The sequence below is a fragment of the Conger conger genome, chromosome 4 (genome assembly GCF_963514075.1).
Source record: "Conger conger chromosome 4, fConCon1.1, whole genome shotgun sequence".
NCBI lineage: Eukaryota > Metazoa > Chordata > Actinopteri > Anguilliformes > Congridae > Conger > Conger conger.
The window spans coordinates 21,261,083-21,283,912 of record NC_083763.1 but is presented as its reverse complement, the minus strand read 5'-3'; the positions used below and the strand labels follow the sequence as shown (position 1 = coordinate 21,283,912).

General features: G+C 41.8%; 2 protein-coding genes across 5 annotated transcripts in view; one reads left to right on the top strand and one right to left on the bottom strand.

Moving 5' to 3' along the window:
* swt1 (SWT1 RNA endoribonuclease homolog) overlaps positions 1-12,674 on the bottom strand; it is a 28,507-nt gene extending 15,833 nt beyond the window's left edge. The window contains exons 1-10 of one of the 2 annotated variants that reach the window (XM_061240660.1): positions 12,637-12,674; positions 12,044-12,132; positions 11,794-11,867; positions 10,675-11,536; positions 10,456-10,512; positions 9,951-10,074; positions 8,044-8,145; positions 7,180-7,368; positions 3,965-4,058; positions 3,505-3,653 (exon numbers count right to left, since the gene is read on the bottom strand). In XM_061240660.1, the coding sequence (XP_061096644.1) occupies positions 3,505-3,653; positions 3,965-4,058; positions 7,180-7,368; positions 8,044-8,145; positions 9,951-10,074; positions 10,456-10,512; positions 10,675-11,536; positions 11,794-11,867; positions 12,044-12,118 (1,726 nt within the window). In that variant the 5' untranslated portion in view covers positions 12,119-12,132; positions 12,637-12,674. Of the gene's footprint in view, positions 1-3,504; positions 3,654-3,964; positions 4,059-7,179; positions 7,369-8,043; positions 8,146-9,950; positions 10,075-10,455; positions 10,513-10,674; positions 11,537-11,793; positions 11,868-12,043 lie in introns of both variants that reach the window. The other variant, XM_061240661.1, reaches the window with a different exon arrangement.
* An 896-nt stretch (positions 12,675-13,570) lies between these two features.
* Positions 13,571-22,105, top strand: trmt1l (tRNA methyltransferase 1-like). Of its 3 annotated transcripts, none has more exons than XM_061238801.1 (16): positions 13,571-13,676; positions 14,648-14,791; positions 15,815-15,877; positions 15,984-16,097; positions 16,329-16,393; positions 16,850-17,006; positions 17,196-17,316; positions 17,462-17,541; positions 17,829-18,075; positions 18,304-18,516; positions 19,056-19,246; positions 19,566-19,644; positions 19,894-20,060; positions 20,149-20,214; positions 20,343-20,469; positions 20,823-22,105. In XM_061238801.1, the coding sequence occupies exons 1-16, from the start codon at positions 13,616-13,618 to the stop codon at positions 21,022-21,024; spliced, it is 2,097 nt and encodes a 698-aa protein (XP_061094785.1). In that variant the 5' UTR covers positions 13,571-13,615; the 3' UTR covers positions 21,025-22,105. The 3 variants fall into 3 exon arrangements, with proteins under 3 accessions (XP_061094785.1, XP_061094786.1, XP_061094787.1); XM_061238802.1 differs by having other exon boundaries at positions 13,616-13,676; positions 14,651-14,791; XM_061238803.1 differs by having other exon boundaries at positions 13,618-13,676; positions 14,644-14,791.
* Positions 22,106-22,830: the final 725 nt, after the last annotated feature.

Sequence of the window (22,830 nt, the reverse complement as noted above, 5' to 3'; positions counted from 1 at the left end):
GAGAATGAAACATTTTAATTGGGACAGAATCTGGCAGGGCTACTATTCTCCGTCCACTGACCAGACCAACACCTGCTGCCGCCATAATAACAAGCTTCAGGAATAGCACAATTTCTGTCCTGGGGGAAACGCGACCTCTCTGAAGTGTCTAATGTAGGACTGATTTCCAGGAACAGGGTCTGGCAGCCCTGCTCTGATGTATACATCCATGGCCCATTCAAAATGAGATTTTCACACCAAAACAACTCAGAATGTGTAATAAATACAGTTGAGGCCAAAGTTTTACATACACCTAGGCTAAAAACTTTCAAACTCAATTTTTCACAACCAATTTCATGTCACCATACATTTCCTATGTTAAGTGAATTTATTTCCAGTCATTTCAAAATAATAGCTAAGACACATATATTTCTGCTTGTATTTACTATATCAGATTTTCAGGTTCACAGGGACACTTTGTTAGTATTTGCTGGCACTGCCTCTTAATTGCTTAACTTGAGTCAAATGCTTGGAGTAGCCTTCCACAAGCTTCTCACAATACTTTGATAGAATTTTTGCCCATTCCTCCAGACAGAACTGGTGTAAGTCAGGTTTGTGAGCTTCCTTCCTTGGACACGCTTTTTCAGTTCAGTCCACAGATGTTTTTTGGGATTCAGGTAAGGGCTTTGTGATGGCCACTCCAATCTCTTTAAGCCATTTTGCTTGGATGCTTAGGATTGCTGTCCTGCTGGAAGACCAAACTGTGACCAAGTTTGAACTTTCTGGCTGATGTCTTGATGTGATTGATGTGTGCTTCAGAATTTCTAGATAATTCTCCTTCCTCATGATGCCATCTATTTTCTGAAGTGCACCAGTCCTTCACAGTTGGGATGGTGTTCTTAGACTTAAAACCTTCACCCATTTTCCTCCATACATAGCGCTGATTATAACCAAACAGTTCAATTTTACTTTAATCTGAACTGAGAACCCTTTTTTTTTTTTTTTTTTTTTTTTTTTTTTTTTTTTTTTTTGCATGTTTGTCACACTTAAATGTTTCAGATCATCAAACAAATTTAAATATTAGTCAAAGACAACACAAGTAAACACAAAATGCAGTTTTTAAATGAATGTTTTTATTATTAAGGGAGAAAAAAAATCCAAACCTACATGGCCCTGTGTGAAAAAGTGATTTGCCCCCCCCCTGTTAAAACATAACTTAACTGTGATTTATCAAACCTGAGTTAAATTTCTCTAGCCACACCCAGGCCTGATTACTGCCACACCTGTTCTCAATCAAGAAATCACTTAAATAGGACCTGCCTGACAAAGTGAAGTAGACTAAATGATCCTCAAAAGCTAGACATCATGTCGAGATCTAAAGAAATTCAGGAACAAATGAGAAAGAAAGTAATTGAGATCTATCAGTCTGGAAAAGGTTATAAAGCCATTTCTAAAGCTTTGGGACTCCAGCGAACCACGGTGAGAGCCATTATCCACAAATGGCGAAAACATGGAACAGTGGTGAACCTTCCCAGGAGTGGCCGGCCGACCAAAATTACCCCAAGAGCGCAGACGACTCATCCAAGAGGTCACAAAAGATCCCACAACAACATCCAAAGAACTGCAGGCCTCACTTGCCTCAGTTAAGGTCAGTGTTCATGACTCCACCATAAGAAAGAGACTGGGCAAAAGTTCCAAGACAAAAACCACTGCTGAGCAAAAAGAACATTAAGGCTTGTCTCAATTTTGCCAGAAAACATCTTGATGTTCCCCAAGACTTTTGGGAAAATACTCTGTGGTCTGACGAGACAAAAGTTGAACTTTTTGGAAGGTGTGTGTCCCATTACATCTGGCGTAAAAGTAACACCGCATTTCATCATACCAACAGTAAAATATGGTGGTGGTAGTGTGATGGTCTGGGGCTGTTTTGCTGCTTCAGGACCTGGAAGACTTTGATAAAGGCTGTGATAAATGGAACCATGAATTCTGCTGTCTACCAAAAAATCCTGAAGGAGAATGTCCGGCCATCTGTTTGTGACCTCAAGCTGAAACAAACTTGGGTTCTGCAGCAGGACAATGATCCAAAACCAGCAAGTCCACCTCTGAATGGCTGAAGAAAAACAAAATGAAGACTTTGCAGTGGCCTAGTCAAAGTCCTGACCTGAATCCTATTGAGATGCTGTGGCATGACCTTAAAAAGGCGGTTCATGTTCGAAAACCCTCCAATGTGGCTGAATTACAACAATTCTGCAAAGATGAGTGGGCCAAAATTCCTCCACAGCGCTGTAAGAGACTCATTGCAAGTTATCGCAAACGATTGATTGCAGTTGTTGCTGCTAAGGGTGGCCCACCAGTTATTAGGTTTAGGGGGCAATCACTTTTTCCACATGGGGCCATGTAGGTTTGGATTTTTTTTTTCTCCCTTAATAATAAAAACCTTCATTTTAAAAACTGCATTTTGTGTTTACTTGTGTTGTCTTTGACTAATATTTAAATTTGTTTGATCTGAAACATTTAAGTGTGACAAACATGCAAAAAAAAATAAGAAATCAGGAAGGGGGCAAACACTTTTTCACACCACTGTATTTGTCCTGGTTAACACCTGGAAACTTCAGTCTGGCTTTGTTATGCTGGTTTTGGAGTAGGGGCTTCCTTGTCCGACAGCCGATGAAGGACTCTGGTGGACGTATTACTTTGGTACCTGATGCCTCCAACTCCTCCACCAGTTCCTTTGTTGTTGTCTTGGGGTTTAGTTGAATTTTTTGGACCAAAGTTTGTTCATCCCTTGGAGTTAATTTGTGCCTCCCTAAATGATGCAGTGTCTGTGTGATCCCAATATCTGTATATTTGCATATAATTGTTTTCTCATGGTACCTTTGATTGTTCAGAAATTCCTCAGGAGGAACCAGACTTGTGGAGGCCCAAAATGTATTTTCTTGCCTGAGCTGCTTGGACTTCTCCATGGTGTCCAGGACAAAAAGGCACTGGTTCTAAAAGGTAGGCCCTTAAATACATTCCAATTAACAACAATGGCAACTGGCCAATCAGAAGCTCCTAAAAGTCCATCAATTTCTGGAACTTTTGGCTAAGTAGAAGTCTGATAAAGTAAATTCAAGCAGAAATAAATCTGTCTCTTAGCTATTATTTTGAAAATGCCGCTTATAGAAATAGTCGACACCCTAATTTGCGAATTTGTGTTGTGAAAAATTGAATTTAAACGTCTTTAGCCTGGGTGTATGTAAACTTTTGGCCTCAGCTGTATGGCAGAATTATGGACATGCATAAAAGTTCACATTCTGGGGTCTTTTGATACTATTTCAGTTTCACTGTGCTTGCATATGTCCCAGATATGCACAAAAAATAATATCAGATGTCCCTTTAATGTGAGGCACATCATTGTAATGGTTGCAGATGTTAGTAACAATGAGAGATTTATAGTCACGGAGGTGTAAAAACCAAAGCGCTAGTGAATACAGTATTGTAGCGTGTAGTGTAGTAGCATAACATGGGCTGCGGATGCTCGACCTGTGTGTGCAGGCCAGCAGTTGGGGACAGGCTGGCGGCAGTGTGCCTGTGGGTCAGAATGGAGCCGCTCCACCTCAGACTCCAGGTCAGTCTTACTCAAGGCTTTCACTCCACTCAGCAGGGCCTTGCTGCACAGGTTCTTATCATTGCTATTAGACAGGAGCATGGACAATCAGGGAGAGAGACAGCGATCGACAGATACACAGACCCAAATACAGCCCCAGACACACACACTGCACCAAGACGCATAGACGTATTTGCAAGCTCTCAGACCTCAGACAGAGAGAAATGAGTAAGCACATGACTCAGACAAAACATGCGCATAAACATTCAGACAGCACTGCATAGAACATTAGAGGACACATAAAAAGATACAGAACACCACAGGAATATAAGCTACCGTACTCACAGAGCTCTTAGGACATACACGTACACAGACACACACAGAGCAGTAACTCACGTGCAGAGAATGAGTGCCGCCCCTGGGTACAGTCCCTGGTACTGCAGGCAGCAGTGCAGCACACGGTCATCATTACTCTCAGCATCCAGCCCGCCTGCCAGAGACACACCACAGATTACACAATACTGCCTTTCTCATTCTGGCAGTAAAAATGACAAGCCCCGGCCATTTTAAGAAAAGGACTCGTCAGCCCTTCCCCATAACCATGCAACATTATGATTATGCAAGCCAGCCACTGGAGTTCCTATAGGGCTGCCGTTTTTACACCTTTCTTCCCACACAGGCCACAACTCAAACTCCATGAATGACTAATTTATAACTTTAACGTGTCACAGAGATCACAGAGTCACCAAAATGTACTGCATTTAATTGTAAGACTTAGAGTATCGACAATAACTTTCCTAAAAGCGTGCAAATAATGTTTCTAATCCTATAATATGAATATGAATAATGTCGCCACTGAATGACACAGTCACAAAGATGAAGCCATTTAAACCTTTTAAGCGTGAGCTGAACCTTTGCTGTACCTGAAATGGCGCATTTTGCCTGCCTGTTCATATAATTCTGTTTGCAGGACACTGAAAAGGAGGCAACTTCTAACAAAGATACACAATGACAAAACACCGACTCCAGATCTGCTGCCGTTTGACGGTGGCTCACGCCATGCGGGATGATGGAAGAGCCAACTTCAGTGCCCTCAGGAACAGACCTGCCTCCATTCAGACCACAAACGCTGACCTCAACAGTCTGAGAGCACATGTACAGAATCCTGATGACATGCAGTGAGAAGAAGTGGTTGAGTCAGAGAGCCAGAGGGTAAGACGGACAGAGGAGGAGGAGGAGGAGGACTGTCACTTTTCTTTCCAGAGCACTTGCTGCTAATGATAATAGTCCACTGTTGGAGAGCCCAAAACTTGTCCACTTGTCCACTTGTTTCAAGTGCCATGAAGGTTCTTGGCATCAATGCTAAATGAGCTTGTATGGAGACTGTGAGGGTTGTAACCAGGGTGATCGGCAGGCCAGCTGAGTGGGGAAGCTTTCACAGTGGCCAGTGTGAGATCACACACGACATGTCTGTATGTCCCAAACAGCACTACTCACTGAACATAATCCCACAACTCAAACAGCACTATTCACAGCATGTAATCCCACAACTCAAACAGCACTGATAATTGAACATAATCCCACAACTCAAACAGCACTACTAATTGAACATAATCCCACACCTCAAACAGCACTATTCACTGCACATAATCCCACAACTCAAACAGCACTATTCACAGCATGTAATCCCACAACTCAAACAGCACTGATAATTGAACATAATCCCACAACTCAAACAGCACTACTAATTGAACATAATCCCACACCTCAAACAGCACTATTCACTGCACATAATCCCACAACTCAAACAGCACTATTCACTGCACATAATCCCACAACTCAAACAGCACTATTCACAGCATGTAATCCCACAACTCAAACAGCACTGATAATTGAACATAATCCCACAACTCAAACAGCACTACTAATTGAACATAATCCCACACCTCAAACAGCACTATTCACTGCACATAATCCCACAACTCAAACAGCACTATTCACTGCACATAATCCCACAACTCAAACAGCACTATTCACAGCATGTAATCCCACAACTCAAACAGCACTGATAATTGAACATAATCCCACAACTCAAACAGCACTACTAATTGAACATAATCCCACACCTCAAACAGCACTATTCACTGCACATAATCCCACAACTCAAACAGCACTATTCACTGCACATAATCCCACAACTCAAACAGCACTATTCACAGCATGTAATCCCACAACTCAAACAGCACTGATAATTGAACATAATCCCACAACTCAAACAGCACTACTAATTGAACATAATCCCACACCTCAAACAGCACTATTCACTGCACATAATCCCACAACTCAAACAGCACTATTCACTGCACATAATCCCACAACTCAAACAGCACTGTTTACTGAACATAATCCCACATTTTAAACACCACTGCTAGCAGAACATAATCCCTTGTCTGAAAGTTGACAAAAGCAACTACAAAAGCATCATCAGTATCCTGACTAACCTGAGGCCATAATTTATTACATGAATTATGACACTATGGTGGCAGCTGCAATGGCAGCATCGCCATCACCACTTATAACTGCATCAATTACGCACTTAAAATCAGTCCTGCAGCTGTAAATGAAGGCAGGTCTGCCGCTCGCAAGAGTAAAACGTCCCCGGCAGCTGCTGCCCTCCATCTGACTTCCCTGGGCAAGTGTCCTTTTCAAGCACCAGGTGTTCCCCGCCCAGGTCACCCGACTCACGCTCAAAGCCCAAACTGCAGCGTGACTCCAGCTATGTGCTGCGTAATGCTGAGTAAACGGGCTCTGATGACAAATGAAAATGGACGCCGTGCCGCAGTGAGCGCTCCAAACAGCTCGTCCTTGAGACGGAAAACCTGCAGGTAACGGCTGCGGGAGGGCGACGCGAGGTGAGCTGCTGTCGCCATCTACAGTCGAACTGAGGTACTGCATGGCAAAAATCACACTGCAGCTGCTGCCTATGCTCCTTTGGACCCTCTGTCATCACGTGCAATCAGTTTAGAGGCAATGAGACTACAACCCAACGGAAAGGCAGGGCAAGGACACGTCAGGCCACCGAGAGAATCGCTGCTGCATTTAACCTCGCCATTAGCACCAAGACTACATCAATGTAACGCTGTGGTAACCAACCCAGCTCCTGAACATCTACCGCCATGTAGGTTTTCACTCTAACCGTAACAAAGCACACCTCGGTCAACAGCTAGAGATTTTGTTGAGCCGTTAATTAGTAGAATCAGGTGTGCCGAATTAGGGTTGAAATGAAAACCTACTTCTGTGGGTAACCGGGTCAGAATGACAGAAAACCGACTCGCAAATCTCCCTTTGGGGAATTTTCGGTCCCAAAAATTCCATACGGCACTCTCGACCATATACCTTTTCAACCGATCAAAATGACTGCTTTACTATTGTTTTGAGCCCCTATTAAAACCCTACTAAATTCTCAACTTTCTCAATGCTCTCAACCAAAGCCAAAAGCCCTTGGGATTTGGGTGCAGCCACTCCATATTGGGCTTGGGACTGAAAGGGTCAAACCCAAGACTAAAGGGGACTCCCTAGGCCTTGTGGGAAGGAGAGAGTGACAGACTCACAGATCCTCTGAGAGGCCTGCTGCATGGACTGGCCCCAGAGCCTGGGCTCCTGGTTCTTCAGGGTGGTGTAGATGTAATGCACCGCCGGCCTGGCTTTGTGCTCCACGCTGGAGGACAGCTTTCCCTGCTTCAGCGAGTCCAGCTCCTGCATCACCACCCATGGGATCAGGATGTGGGGGAAGCCTAGAGCTGAGAGGGGGTTCACCGCTCAGACCTGTGCAGGGCCTCAAAGATAACATACTGCATGTCGTACAAACACAAATCCTCAAACCTAACGTAAAGTACTGTCTGTGGTGCAAACAACTCCCATCCTCAAAGCTAACATACAGTACTGCATGTGCTACAAACGGCACACATCCTCAAAGCTAACATACTGCTCTGCATGTGAACGCACTGGAACATTACATGGCAGTGGGGAAATAAGCTGTGACATGGCTGATGTTTTCACACTTCTGGGGGTGAAGGCACTGGTTTCTGTCAATGATGGAAAAGGTACATCACTGAATGAGAGTTCTCTCACTCAATTTTAATCCTTATCTATAGTTCCATTCAATTGCAGAGGGAACAAAATTTGCATTCCTTCCAGTCCTTAGCTTAATTTTCAAATACAGGGTCACTAAGTAATTGAATGTCACCAAGTATATATATTTTTTTTTTGAATTAAAAGACACTTGACTCGATGTGGGAAAATCAAGTGAAGTGCAGCCAGTGGATATTTTACTTAAACATGAGCAGAAATTGTTGCTAGGTTTCAAGGCCCAAACAAGCCAGAAATTCTGGTTGCTAAAGCAATATTTCCAAAGTACAAGAGCAATGAAAACATATTTTAAAGTAATCACTGCTGTCCTCTTTAGAATGACGTACCTCCCAGACCATGTGTTCTCATCTTCTTGACAAAGTCCAGGTGACTGAGAAGGATGTTTGTGTCCAAGATGATGAGAAGATCTTGATGAAGCTGCTCTGTACCTACAGAAAACAATCAGTATCAAGTTCAGATTCCTAAAGTTCTGATCAATACTGATTAGAGTAACAGAATTTGGCACAGTAATTTAAAAATCCAACAGTACTGCAACGTACAGAACTAACATGAGACAGGATGATCAGAAAGAGACATTGGGATAGAAGAACAGGGTACCGGTGCTATTCTAAGGTCTAAAAGCTTATTCCTTATATATCCTTTTTCCGTGTAAGAGTGTACCTTTTTTGATAAGAAATGTCCCCAATATATCGAGTGGGAAGACATTTATCTCTCATGCAACTTTTTAATGACCATATTCATCACTTCTGTTTGTCCCACTGTCATTTTCTCATACCTCAAAAGAAATTTCCCCAATACTTTATCTCATGTGCCCCTCCGGTTGGGAATTTCCACCATCTCAATATACGAGTGGAAAAACACTAACTTTTTTTGTATTTTTTTTAAGGAATCTATTCATCACTGGTGTCTGTTTCAATTTCATAGTCTCTCCTTGACTTCCTCCACACCTTGACCTCATGCAAGCCAGAAGTTAGTGCCTGCCACCATCTCAATACACTCTTCAGGTACCCCTTTTTGTGGCGCCTTAAGGGATCTACAAAAGAAATCCAGCTAATAGCTGAGTGTAATTCATCATTTAACTCCTCCACTGTTAGTCCTTTGAATCTATCCGATAAATTATTTGTGCTATAATCAGGAAGGCCCTTGAAGCCTCTTAATCTTCTTTCGGTATTGACATCCCTTCCGTTTTCCTTATCTCTCCTACATTTTTCCATCTCCTCATACTCTTTGATCTCCCAATTATCTTCATTGTTTTCCTCATCCTGTTGCTTTAACCAGGCCTTGTGCTCCTCCCCTGTAGGAGCAAGCCCACACGTGTCAACTAAGTATGTTATCACATCTACCGTCTCCTTGAACGCCAAACTCCCTGGGTCACCAATTTCCCGTTCAGCATGTTCAGCATCTTCCACGGTCATGCTAGAACACATTCTACGCATGGCCTCAGTCAGACCTTTAGCCTTGCTCTCTAAAACCCTAAATCTCTGACTTCAGACTCCTCAGTGTCCATATACGGTTGTATATTTATCTTGTACCATATACTTCTCCTCTCACGGGAGCTTTTACTCCTACCCCATTGGCGTGTGCGAGGGGTTAACAATGCATTCCTGCCTAACCCATCTTCTCTCAATCTCTCATCAGGCGGGCCTAGGGCCGGGTCCTCGACACCGGACATGCAAGTTGTTTTTGTTTGTTTTGTTTTGAATTTGTTTGTTTGTCTATGATGTTGTGTGATGTCACCTTTTGAAGCAAAATAAGATGTTTTGTTAAAAGGGTAGGCATTGTAAGCAGCAGATTCAGCCTCCTCCCATTTCAGACTGCAGATCTTGGATTGTGGTGTTGTCTCATTTTTTTAGCTTGTGATATTTGAGTATCTGCCTCCTTTCATGTAACTTATTATCGTTGAATGCAGACTGAAATAAGTTTAATTTAATTTAATGTGACATCAAACATTCATAAGCTAAGCCATAACTGAAATGTAACACCTGCAGTTACATTAATGGAAACAATAAGAGGGCTAGGTATGGGATAATAGCAGTTAATTTATCAATGTCAATAATTGTTTCTGCCTCTTAATAATTTCAAGGATGTTTCTCCATTGATTCATGTACAATATTCTACCCCTTACACACAAGAAAATAGATGAGTACTTTATAAGCAAACTTGAACAACGATCTAACACATTTCTTTGTGTGCGAATAGGAGATTGAGTCAGGGCACTGAAAGTGACTCTTACTGAAGGAGAAAGCCTTGATCTCCTCCGGTGGGTCGATGTCCATGCGGGTGAGTTCTCCATAGCTGTCCACCACATTGACTTCCAGTAACTTCTGAGAGCGGGCCTTGTGCAGCTCTGTAATAACCTGCATCCACACAAACACTACAGTTGACAGCCCATACCTGGACATACAGATATACACACACTGCAACTGAGGTCTCATACATGAACACACAGGAATACAAACACATGCACACACACAGACACAGACATGCACACTACAGCTGAGATCCAATACCTGGACACACACATACACAAGCAGCCTACAGAAAGATGCACACGCACACCTCCAATAAATGTAGCAGCATCTGATGACACATTAAGCCCATAGGTGCTACTTAATTACACATGGGAGTCTTTCATTGACAGAGCTGAGCTCATACTGGTGAACAGATCCAGAATTGTCTTATTCACACAGAGGGTCTTTGACAACGTTCCAATCCTACAAACTGAAAGTAAACTGTACCTCTTGGTCACCGTCATAGGTTTCTGTGGCCTTAGAAGAAACTCTTGAATTCTGTGCCTGAAAATACATACAATGATTATTACACTACAAAACCAAATTCCAAAGATAGATCTATTGCTGTAAAAGGAATGCTGCAAAATATCTGCTTGTACTGAACAGTGATAGACAGGGGACTGTCTGAATATCTGTGAAACATGCATTTCAAAAAGGTCAACTCACATTTTCAGGCAATGCTGTAGAGTTTAAGGCCGTTGCTCTCTTGTTATCTGTACTTCGGGATTCCTTGTGTCTCTCAGAGGGTGATGAGAAAGCCCCAACAAAGATGGATGCTGTCGGGTTTACTTCACAGCTTGGCTTGGCTTTTTCTTTAGATTTTCTGCTCGAAAATGTACATGCTGAAAACACATTAGCAGTGGGAGGAGAACGCCTGGGGACTTTCTCAGTGATACTCCTTTTATAATCTCTTAACAAAGAGTTTTCCCAGACTTTATCTTTGTTTACTACAGCACTGGTCTTTTTGGGAATTTTAAATTGAAGACGCTTATGAGGATTCAACCATTGCTTTTCTTCCTGGGTGCTCCCAGAAGGCTTTGAGCTTTCAGAGTGTCTGTGCGGCTCTTTGGAGACCGTTGTGGATACGTTGACAGTTTTAAAGGCAGCAGGTTTACCTTTGGGCTCTTGTGAGTGTTCCTTTCTCAGAGAGAACTGGACAAAACCTTTAGATTCCAACGGCTCCTTGGACCGTCGCTTCACAAGCTGCTTACGCTCTTCCCTGAGTTCCTCCGAGACACGCTTCCTAGTAGACTCTCCTGCTGCAGTTGGGTTCGGGGGGCTCTTTTTAGTGCAGTGAGGTCTTTTACTGTCATTCTCCAAAGTGCATGTGCTGCTAGTTGTTGATTGCTTTTCTTTCACTTCTTTATTACGGTCTTTCTCCTTCTCTGAATGTGAAACAGTTCCCAGTCTGTAGACAGGCTTTTTGTACAGTCTCTCTTTCCTTGGAGAACTCTCAGCAAGGTTTTTTTTAGGTGAAGGGAGAGAGTCCACCTGCCTTGGCCTCCCTGCTTCATCTTGCATCGGCCTGCTAACAAAGGGTACAGCTTAACCACAAGGGCAAAAAAGAAAACATATTGCCATAGCCTGTTGAATTGTGTTCAGGGTGCTCTGTCATGTCCATAGTCACTTAAGTGATTGTACACCTCAGTTTTCTGCTTACGGTGGTTATTCAGAAGAAAGTGGACAAACTTCAAAGGTTTATCAGCATGCACCGCATGAACGCATCCATTATTACTATCATCCATTACAAAAAGAGTTCAGACTGCAATGTTTCTCAAAGCTTACCTGACATGAAAATCACTGTAGTGCTCTCTCTTTGAGGTTTCTTTGGTCTTGCGATACTCCTTTTCTTTGAATGACTGAAAATACATAATGTACATGTTATGTGTAATACAAACATATTATGTGATTGTGCGATTTCCACTCGTAACGGGACTCAGGAAGGAAAAATTAATCAAAGCATCTTTGAATGACAGTTTACAAAACATTCCATATGTTGCTGTAAACATAAAAACATTTTTCGTAACTAATTCACCTCGTCATTTCTCTCGTACGAGGATGAAGTAGGACTCCTGTCCTTTTGCTTCTTCTTCTTCTTCTTCTTGGACATTTAGCTAGCAACACCTTCAGAAAAGGCAAAGATTAATTTTGGTAAGTTCAGAATAAAATAGGATGCATTGTTGCTGGCCAGCAAGCACGACTATTTAAAACGTAGTCTACTTAAAACTCGCAGCTACCTAGCAAGTTGTACAGTATGATTGTAGCTACTGATATAACTACAAGCACTGTTAAACTAACGAGACAAGTGACATCTATGACAGCTTCGGTAGGTTAGGTAGGATAGCCAAAGACGAGATACCACATGGCATTTAGCAGATGATCTAAGTCAGCGACCATTTCTAACTAGCTAACTAACTTAGCCAGCTAGATAAGTCCCTGCAGCTATCTGGCCAGCTAGCCAGGCCAGTTGAACAGATATTTCATTGACGAAATTCTTCACAAATTATTTAATTGACATACTATCTATAATATAGGCAGACTTAATATAATGCCTACTACATTCAAGTATTTTAGAGCAAACCGAAAATTTAAGTTTAAACAAGAACTTGTTTCACACATGAAACCTACTAAGGAGTCGTGTCCCTAAATGGAAACATCCGGTTACCCCCCAACGTAACGGAAACACTTGGCATGGGATTCTGGGACATGTTGTTTCATACAGTTCACTAACTTTGGGTGAAAGCGCAATTGAAATATAACTATATTTTTAATTATAAATGTATTGTGAGAGCCGTAGGCCCATTATTCCATGCTACTGTTACATTTTCATTACATTTTTACATACTGATAAGTAGTTAATCATCTAATCAATTAAATAATTTTAAACCATTAAAATGTTTTAAACCTCAGTTCTGTTTGCGGCCCTGGAAACCCTGTACCCTCTTTAACAACTCCAAATGAAAAGAAAAAAGCAAAAAAAAACATTTTCATCAGCTTGTTACTGATAAAACTTCATGAAAACATCTTATAAATCATGATTTTTTTACTTGATAACATATTTCCAAAGTCCTCCACAGGACATTTCACCTACATTCTGTTTGGGGTCTGAAGGTCCCGTGAAACTGTGGCAGATATACATAGAGTCCACCCCCCATGTCCATCCTCAGGAAACCTAGTTGTAACATAGGGGTAATGTGTATTAGTTAATGTATATCCCATTAAACTCATGAACCATGACTATTTCCATATCTGGTGTAATGGGCTAATCATTATTCATGTTCATTTATATATTTCATCCCCTTTGTAAAATGTGCATGACCAGTTTGTGGCAAAATCATTTTCTGTATTATTATTATTATTATTATTATTATTATTATTATTATTATTATTATATACCCCAAACAATAAAGAATTAAAGGCAATATCTACAAAAAAATAGTTAAAGCTAGACTAACATTAATAACCTTAACAGTATCAAGGCCAATGTTGCCAATGGAAGCTGAAACATCCAGTTGGAGCCTATAGTATTTTGGTTTTGCAGTTCCTTTACGCAGTGTGCGTAAAGGAATAATCTTATAACTTACGCTTTTTACGACTGTTTAGTAAAATGGCGGAGCAAAAGGAAGGAAGCTCTGTACAACTACACCAGGAGGACGTCGATAAAAATAGTAAGTAAACTCTGAGCTGTCGACATTTCACTCAAACTAAATTAGTTTTTTATTTAATAGAAAATCACTTTTTTATACAGTGCTGTTTCTTCTGTGTGAACTAGCTCTGCAATTGACTTTTATAACAGCTGAAGTAATCGAGGGCCTCATGACGGAGCTCCGCCATAGGACCTAGCTAGTTGTAAATAATAGCCTACGAATTTAGACAAGGTATTGTTTTGTTAATATTGACGCATCTCAGATCAGTAGAATCGTTGTAATTGCATATGGACTAGATTGACTTTCTTTCGATAAATTGTATGTTGATGATGACATAGGCTACTGTTAATTAGAAATGTTAGGCTATTGTGCCATGGTCTGAACACGGAGCTCCGCAACAGGACCGTGCTGGTTGCAAGACGCATATTTCCGACCACCTACCCACAACACATAACGTTAGTGCATAGTTTTAAAGCTGTAGTTTTAAAGCTATATACCTCAGAAAATGAAAACAATTTTGACAAATTACGACATTTTCCAATAGACCGATTCCACATGATTTCGCTAGTGGACAATTAGAAACACATGGGATTCAAACAAAAATAGGCTAATGATAAAACATGCATTTGGTTCAATTTCCCAGTTAGCTAAGCAGTAAAACCACGTAGCTAATCAGCTGTGTAGCCTACTGAAATCATGCCGTTGTAGGCTACATCCGATTTGTGCTGTTAATGGTAATCCTTGCCACTCCCTCGCATGTTCTAAGTCAAAAGCGTTGAATTTTATTTATTTCGCATTTCGTAATTTTGGTGTAAGCACCAACAACGGACAAAAACAATGGATGAAAGTTTTCAGCGTGTTGACACGAAATTCACTCGTATTTTCCATAGGCTATACTAAAAGTCTCATTGAATTGTAACGGTGTTAAACAGAATCCTTTTCTTTCTCTCTTTCTCTTTGTGTGTGTGTGTGTGTGTGTGTGTGTGAGAGAGAAGGTGGAGACCCTCATGCAACACCACTCATCACACAAGAGGAGAAAGTCAAACAGCCAGCTGCTGTTGTGGGGTCCCCCAGTAGTTCTGTTAAAGTGGAAGCAGGTCTGGACAATGGGAAACCGTCATCTGCCTCTTCCTCTGGTATATACCGAAACCAAGTTCTCTCCACTTTCAGAAGTGTGTGTATATGTGTATATATATATATATATATATATATATATATATATATATATATATACACACATTCACTGAGCACTTAATAATGTGATTATCTAATCAGCTAATCATGTGGCAGCACTGCTATGCATAAAATCATGTAGCTATGGGTCAGGAGCTTCAATTAATGTTCACATCAACCATCAGAAAAAAACATCCAGTGAGTGAAAGGCCTGATGAGAGAGGTCAACGGAGAATGGCCAGACTGTTCGAAGCTGACTGGAAAGGTGACCGACGCAAATAACCACGCCTTACTACAGTGGTATGCAGAAGAGCATCTTTGAACACAAAACATGTCAAACCTCAGAATAAAGGTTTGTCAAACCAAGTGGATATGCTACAGCAGTAAAAGACCAATACGTCTCATACATACCTAATAAAGTGCTCAGTGTGTGTGATGTATACATACACATACAGTGGCTGCAGAAAGTATTCAGACCCTTTCATTTTTTGCATACTTCATTGTGTTATAGATTTAATTTTAAATGGATAAAGTTGCCATCAACAATCAATTATCAATCTGCTCATCAACACATTTTTGCCCACAGATCTGCTGCTCACTGGATGTTTTTTCATATCATTCTCTGCAAACTTTAGAGACTGTTCTGTGTGAAAATCCCAGAAGATTAGCTGTTTCTGAGATACTCATACCTCCCTGTCTGACACCAACAATCATTCCACGGTCACGTAGATCACATTGCTTCCCCATTCTGACATTTGGTCTGAAAAACACCTGAACCTCTTGACAACGTCTGCATGCTTTTATGCATTTAGATAATTGGCTGATTAAATATTTGCATCATCAAGCTGGTGTACAGGTCTACCTAATAAAGTGATCACTATATCTATAAGTGTCACTGCTGCAACTTGTGCTTAATGTTAGAGGCTTGTATGGATTTACAGAAAATAGATTCAGACATGTAAAAAAATCTTCTGTTGCCATTTCAGAGAGGCACATCTCTATTCAGACTACGTTGGGGGGCCTGGAGATGCTGGTTGATTTGAATGGGGGTAAGTTACTGTTATTTTTCTGGATTATGCGTTTTGGGTCGAATACACTCCCTGCAAGTCTTTTCTGAACATGGGTGACAGTAAAGTCAATGGGTTATTTGTGCAGCTGGGAGAAAGGCCTGCCCCCTGTGCCCTGAGGAGAAGTTTAAAGCCTGTTACAGTCACAAGCTACGGCGACACCTACAGAACCTACACTGGAAGGTCTATGTGGAATTTGAAGGTACATTCAATATCCCTTTAGGTCTAGTGGGAATTGTCGGTATGTTCCTTCTGCACTGTCCTCATTACCCTGTTTACGGTGTCTTGGGTATTGACTGATTGTTGTATATGGGTGTCACGAAATTCTATGTGCATATTCATTTGTTTGCTTGAGGGGGATGATAACATTAAAAGTAGAACAATTGTTTGTGCCCTTGTTGAGTACAGTAACCCTGATCTTGTTCTCAATTAGGGCAGAGAATGTGTATCTGTCATCTTCCCTGTCGACAGCTGAAGCCCAGCCTCAGTGGAGACCAGGTGTGACCCTGTCAATAAAGGCTAAACTGTCAATTTTAAGTACATGAAGCCCACTAGCTTGTCCATTCAGTAAGAACAGTTTATAGTGTTCTGTGCTTAAACAGGAGGCAGGAAGCTGACTGGACTTTTATTGGCTGGTCAAAAAATAGCAAATTCATCCACCAGCTGTTTGCTAAAATCCTTCCAATGGCTCTGGTTGGAACGAGTATGTGCAGGCTTTTGTGGTTGCTATGCGTTTACATGCACTGTACATAAGCTAAAACAATGGCCAGGTGTATAAAATACAGTGAAAGACAGACAATATATTTAAAAGAATGATTTGGGGAAATTCACTAAATATTTATTGTAACCTGTTACACAAGGTTGGATGGAGTTGCGCGAACACATGTAGCTTGTGTGAATCTCTACTGCTTGTGTATACAAATGCGTGTGTAATAAAGTAAGCCGTTTGTCCAGTCTCCAGGTCGATTGGTGGCCCATTACCACTGTGTGGTGTGCTCCGTCACCATTGCTCGCAAGACAGACATGATTAGCCACCTGAAGCGCCATATAAACAAGGGCGAGACCGAGGCCAGCTACACTGGAGGATCTGATGTCCCCTTTGAGGATCCAAGTAAGGCACACTGTCTGCATTTATTGTCTGGTCATATTAAATGCATCCCCAAGGACAACTGCCATTTGATTTGGTGGAAAAAATGCATTTCAAATAACATAGAGTGGGCTTGTGATACTGGCGGGTGTGGTATTCTCATTTCCTGTTATAAAAGTTATCTAATTTTTTTTTCCTGTTCCCTCTCCATAGTTCCGATTGGACAGGCCTATGAGATAATGAAGGAACTAGGTACCAACGTGCAGCTCCTCCCTAACCACACCACTCCGCAGAAGAGTGACACTTATTTCAACCGCAAAATGAAAACAAACAGGTGCGGATATCACATTTGATTCCTTTTTCACATGATCCTCTTCTTCTTTATTGAAGTGAAGTGTTTATTTTACCCCTTGTTTTCACCTTATATTGTACTGTATTTAACGTAAAGTGAAAAATGGAGCATCTGTGTTTGGTTGCAGACAGTTAGTGTTCTGCTCCCTGGCAGTTCTGGCAGAAGAGCGGAATCCCCTAGAATGTCTGGATGCTTTTGGAGCCACAGGTAAGATTCAGTAAACATTCTTCTGCACTGCACCGATCCAATATTGACTACAGTGTACTGTAGGCAGATTTCCACTCCATTTCTATTTCTGCACTGCTCCTTTCAGAATTTAAGTTCACAGAAAGCCAGGCAGTCAATGGCACTAGGGAATCTCAAGATCCAAAAACAGAGAAGCAATGATTTGTAGTCATAAAAAATATTTCTTGTGTGTGTGTGCATGTGCATGCGGGTTTGAGTGCTTGAACACTGGATAAGAAGAAACTGTGTTCTTGTCCTTCTGTATGCAGGGATTATGGGCCTACAGTGGGCGAAACACCTGCGTAATGCAGTCAAGGTGACCATCAATGACATCAATGAGACCTGCGTGAAAATGATCCGCGAGAACTGCCACCTCAATCACATCCGGGTGGAGGGCGGGCGGGTGCCCCGTCACACTGACGCTGCGGGGGATGTGGAAGGGGTGCCCATCGCATCAGTGGAGGTTGTCAAGATGGACGCCAATGTCATTATGCACCTACGACCTTTTGACTACATGTGAGTATGAAGCAAGAAGTGGGACTTTGATATAAGACATTGACTGTGTTTAATGAATAAAAGCTGGCTGAAAATCCCAAAAATCTTTTTGAATAGAAGATTGACCATGACCATGAATTGACCAGGTTACACAATAACATTCAGAGTCAATGGAGGAATGTTGTAAGTACCCAATACAGGCACCCAATTCTCTTTGAACAGCATTATGCATTTTCTGATGTTTTTCAGACACCTGGACCCCTTCGGCACAGCAGTGAACTATCTGGATGCAGCTTTCAGGAACGTGCGGAATCTGGGCATTGTGTCGGTGACATCCACGGACACGGGCTCACTCTACTCCAAGGCCCTGAATGTCACCCTGCGACATTACAGCTGTCAGATCGTCAGGACCGAGTACTACAGAGAGCTGGCAGGACGCATGGTGGTGGCTACAGTAGCGAGGTACAACAGACGGCACAATTTTGTGGATTTTAAAATCTGTGTGTTCCCAGACCTATTTAACCTGCCTGGTATGTGTCAAAAGCTTATTGATCTATGCTGTTCAGATCCAGTTGTTCGAGGAGATGCAAATGTGATCACTTCAGTGTGTCACTACCCCCACAAATGTAATGGAAAAATGCATTACAGGGAGTAGTACTTTTGTACAGCCACATATGCTCCTGAAAGGATCTGTGCCCCATTTTGTTTCTGTTTTTACTACCTGTCAGACGGAATATTAAAATTTAGTTCTAGTTCTTCAGTGGACCCAAGAATGTGAGCTGTGAACTGAGGTGTGTGTGTGTGTGTGTGTGTTTGCATTTGCATGTGTGCGGGCACATCTGTGTGCAATTGAATGTATTTGAGGATTTGTGCTTTTGTGGGAGTGTGCGTGGATACAGTATGTGTGTAAATGTAGTATGCAAATCGGTTTGTGAGTATGTGGGGATTTGTGCGTGAGTTTTGTGTGTGTGACTGAGTGTGTGTGCTTGTTTGGATCACAGGGCGGCAGCTCGCTGTAATAAAGGCATTGAGGTGCTGCTGGCTGTGGCAGTGGAGCACTTTGTTCTGGTGGTGGTGCGTGTGCTGAGGGGCCCCACGCAGGCAGACGAGTCCGCCAAGAAGATCCGCCAACTCATTCACTGCCAGTGGTGTGAGGAAAGGGTGTTCCTCAAGGTTGGGAGCATGGTAGAGGGTAAGGCTGGTCTTCTATGCATAATTATTTTTAGTCTCTGAGTTTTACTGCTGCGTTTAGTGTTACGTTTTGATATTTTGATGATGGTTTGATCTTTGCAAGTAACTAAGCATCTTTATGCTTTAGGTATGCTTTGCTGTTGCTGCTCCAAGGTTGTGGAATAGTTGATTTTATTTTGTTTTAGACTGTTTTGTCTTCTTCCCATGTTTGTTTTTTATCTATTGAAGTTGCACAGCACAACAGTTGTTTTGTAAATAAAGTTGTTTTGGCTAGGCCAGTGCTGTGAACTTATAACCTCCCCATTCCTTCCTTATTCCAGAGAACCTCTACAGACAGCTGCCCTGCAACTGTCACGGAAGCATGCCCGGAAAGACTGCCGTGGAGCTGGGTCCCCTCTGGTAGGTCTAGTTATTACATCACCCCACCGTACCCCGAATAACTGTAGTTGCTACGATTGTAATTATTGCAGTATTACTGCAGTTACAATGCAGTGTCGCTACACTTTAACTGCATTGTACTGCACTGTTATACAGTTACAGTTAGTTTCACAGTAAGTTTTTGTAAGGGGAGCTCTCTTGGGGCCAGCAGTGTGGGTCAGGGGGAGCGCCACCTGTCTGCTACCTCACCGTCTCTATTGTGGTGTCCAGGGCGGGGCCTCTGTTCAATACCGGCTTCCTCCGGAGGATGCTGTCTGCAGCGGTGCGTCACAGCATGGATGACATTCAGGCCCTGGTGAAGACGCTCATCTGCGAGTCTGAGTGCACCACCCTCAAGTCCTTCTCCACCCACGGCCACTCTCTACACTCCAGCCAAGGTGTGCCATTCTGCCCTTCAAGCCTTCTCAACTTTTTTACTGATCACATGAGCCTGTTTGTTCATGCGTTTTGATGTGTTATCCATAGTGGAATGCGGCGTGGTCATTAAGACTCTTCAGAAAGCAGAAGAGGCTACGTCAGGTGACCAGTCGGGTATGGGCTTTTCATTTCGTAATCATTTGAGAGAAAGCAAAAAGGAGTGACATGATTTGGACTGGGCTAAGACGTCTGGAAATGACACATTGGGTGTGGGCGTTACGAGAAGAACGTTTGTATTTCAGGAAAAAGGAAGATGACTGAAGAGTCTGGGAATGTGATGAAAAAAGTGAAACCTGACACTTCACTGGAACACCCTCCCTTCTACTACAGCATCCATCGCCACAGCATCCGCGGCATGAACATGCCCAAGTGAGTTATTATAACTGTATGAACATGCCCAAGTGAGTTATTATAACTGTATGAACATGCCCAAGTGAGTTATTATAACTGTATGAACATGCCCAAGTGAGTTATAACTGTATGAACATGCCCAAGTGAGTTATAACTTCTTTATGAAGCTTAACCCTTTAAGGTGTGAGATTGCATATGCGATTATAATGTTCTAATGCTCAACGTTCTAATGCTGATGTAACAATCACTACTGGTAACGTCAAGGTAATTCTAGAACAAAGACTTCGAATTTAGAAAATAATTTTCCAGAAACCCTACTCTTTAAAGGGTTAACAAGAAACTCTAATTTCTGCACACCTCTGCTCCTTCAGGTTGAACAAATTCCTCCAGTACCTGACAGAGGCAGGTTTCAGAGTGAGCCGGACCCACTTTGACCCGACAGGGGTGCGCACGGACGCCACCCTGGCCCAGTTCAAGGCCATCCTCACCAAGTACAGTGTACCGACCTATACCACATCCCAGACCGGGAGCCTTGGGCTGAGCACGGAGGAGGGAGGCAGGAAGGTGGAGTAACTCACTAGAGCTTAAGACTGGCACCTGCCCTCACCACGTTCTGACTGCACTGACTCCTTATCTTCACTGGTGACAGTGGCGATTGTGTTCTTTCATTTTAATGCCTATGGCTTCCTGCACACAAATATACATTTTGAAAATTACATTATATAAGTTTCATATAAAGGCTAACCCTCACTGCACACACAACTACAAGCATCAAATTATAATAATCCCTCTTCTGATATACATTGATTTGGTACAATCGTCTGTGTAGTCAGCTGGTCTACTGCAGTAAGTGGCAATAAGGATATACCTATTTCACTCTCTTAAGTTCATCCTGAAGTTTTTCAGCATTAATCCCTTCAGAAATCAGTTAGCAAATGTATAAATGGTACTAAATTTCAAGTGCAGTAGAACCTCAGAGATGCAGACTAGCTGGTCAGTCAAACGGGTATGAATCTTAATGAAGCATATGAAATTGTCATCAAGCCCCTTACCATAATTCATATAAATGGGCAAGCATTACATGAAATTACATTTTTTGAAAAAGATGCTCATGGCAAATTGCAAAATAATACAATGTTGGCAAGCCAAGTATTTGATGTAATGAAGGGCCAGAACAAAATGGTTTGAAACGTGGGCAAAGACAGCATGTCAGAAAGAGACATATCATTTGGAAACCTGATGTCACAAACTGAGAGTAGGCCATTTAAAAATAAGACTGTAGTAATGTAATGCAATTGGCATATTTTTTAAAATAACTTCTATTCCCAATAACTTCCTGTCTGAGATTCTATTATATGTGGTACGTACTGTGCAGAAGCGAAGTTGCAGACTGCACACTTCTGCTGTTGAGGTTATTGACAAATGTTGGCCCAGTCATTGTTGTGTTTACTGTGAAGGCTTGCAATACTGTAGCCAGAGCACATTTCACCTTTCAAAACTATTCTTAAAATGTGATTTTAATTTTTGTTCTCTTAAACTGCTTGGCGTTTGATATCTTTTAAGAGAACTTTGTTTTTAAGTCTCAAAATGTTGTGTGTACAGTAATTAATTTGACTGTGTTGTTTTCTTAATAAACTCCATGCATGCAGTGTTTGATGGACTGAAAACGTGTTATGCCTCTGGTAGACAAACACAAATTAGAGCTTGTTTTAATTTCCTGTATTTCCTGAACCAGTTATGGGTCAGGTGACATAATAAACCCTGTTCAGATTTGGTCCCATCTTTTCCCTTTAATCTGGACTACGATCTGCAGAAAAGCCTCAACAACCTTGTAGCCATAGCTGAAAGTTTCAGGATTCAGTGTAGCAGACAAAATGCATGAAGTCATGAAACATGAAGTCCCAGCAACAGAGAGTATCTTTAGAGATTCACGACAGGAAAAAACAGAAAAAGGATGATTGGGAACGGTGAGCAAAATAACAAATGCAGTTGTTTTTTTTTGTTGAATTTATATATTTTTTTTCCCCAAACAATATGAATAACCATTATAAAATTACGCATTCAACCTAAACCTAAATTCAACCAGAGGCTCATTTTCGGTTTCATACTAATTGTTTCGGCCTTTTTTTAAATTACAAGTTCAATATTTAATTTACAATACTCAGGACAAAACAAGCCTATTTTCTTTAAAGGACAAATATTCACATTCGGCATCTGTAGCGCAGCACACTATAATTACAACCAAGTCCTGTTTGTAGAAGCCATCATTTTCCACAGGCATATGGTGATTAATGGTGGAGGGAAAAGAGCCTGCAATAACACCATCAGAGCCTACACAACATTGTCCTTAAAAATCCACATCAGCTGTCCGAAAGATGC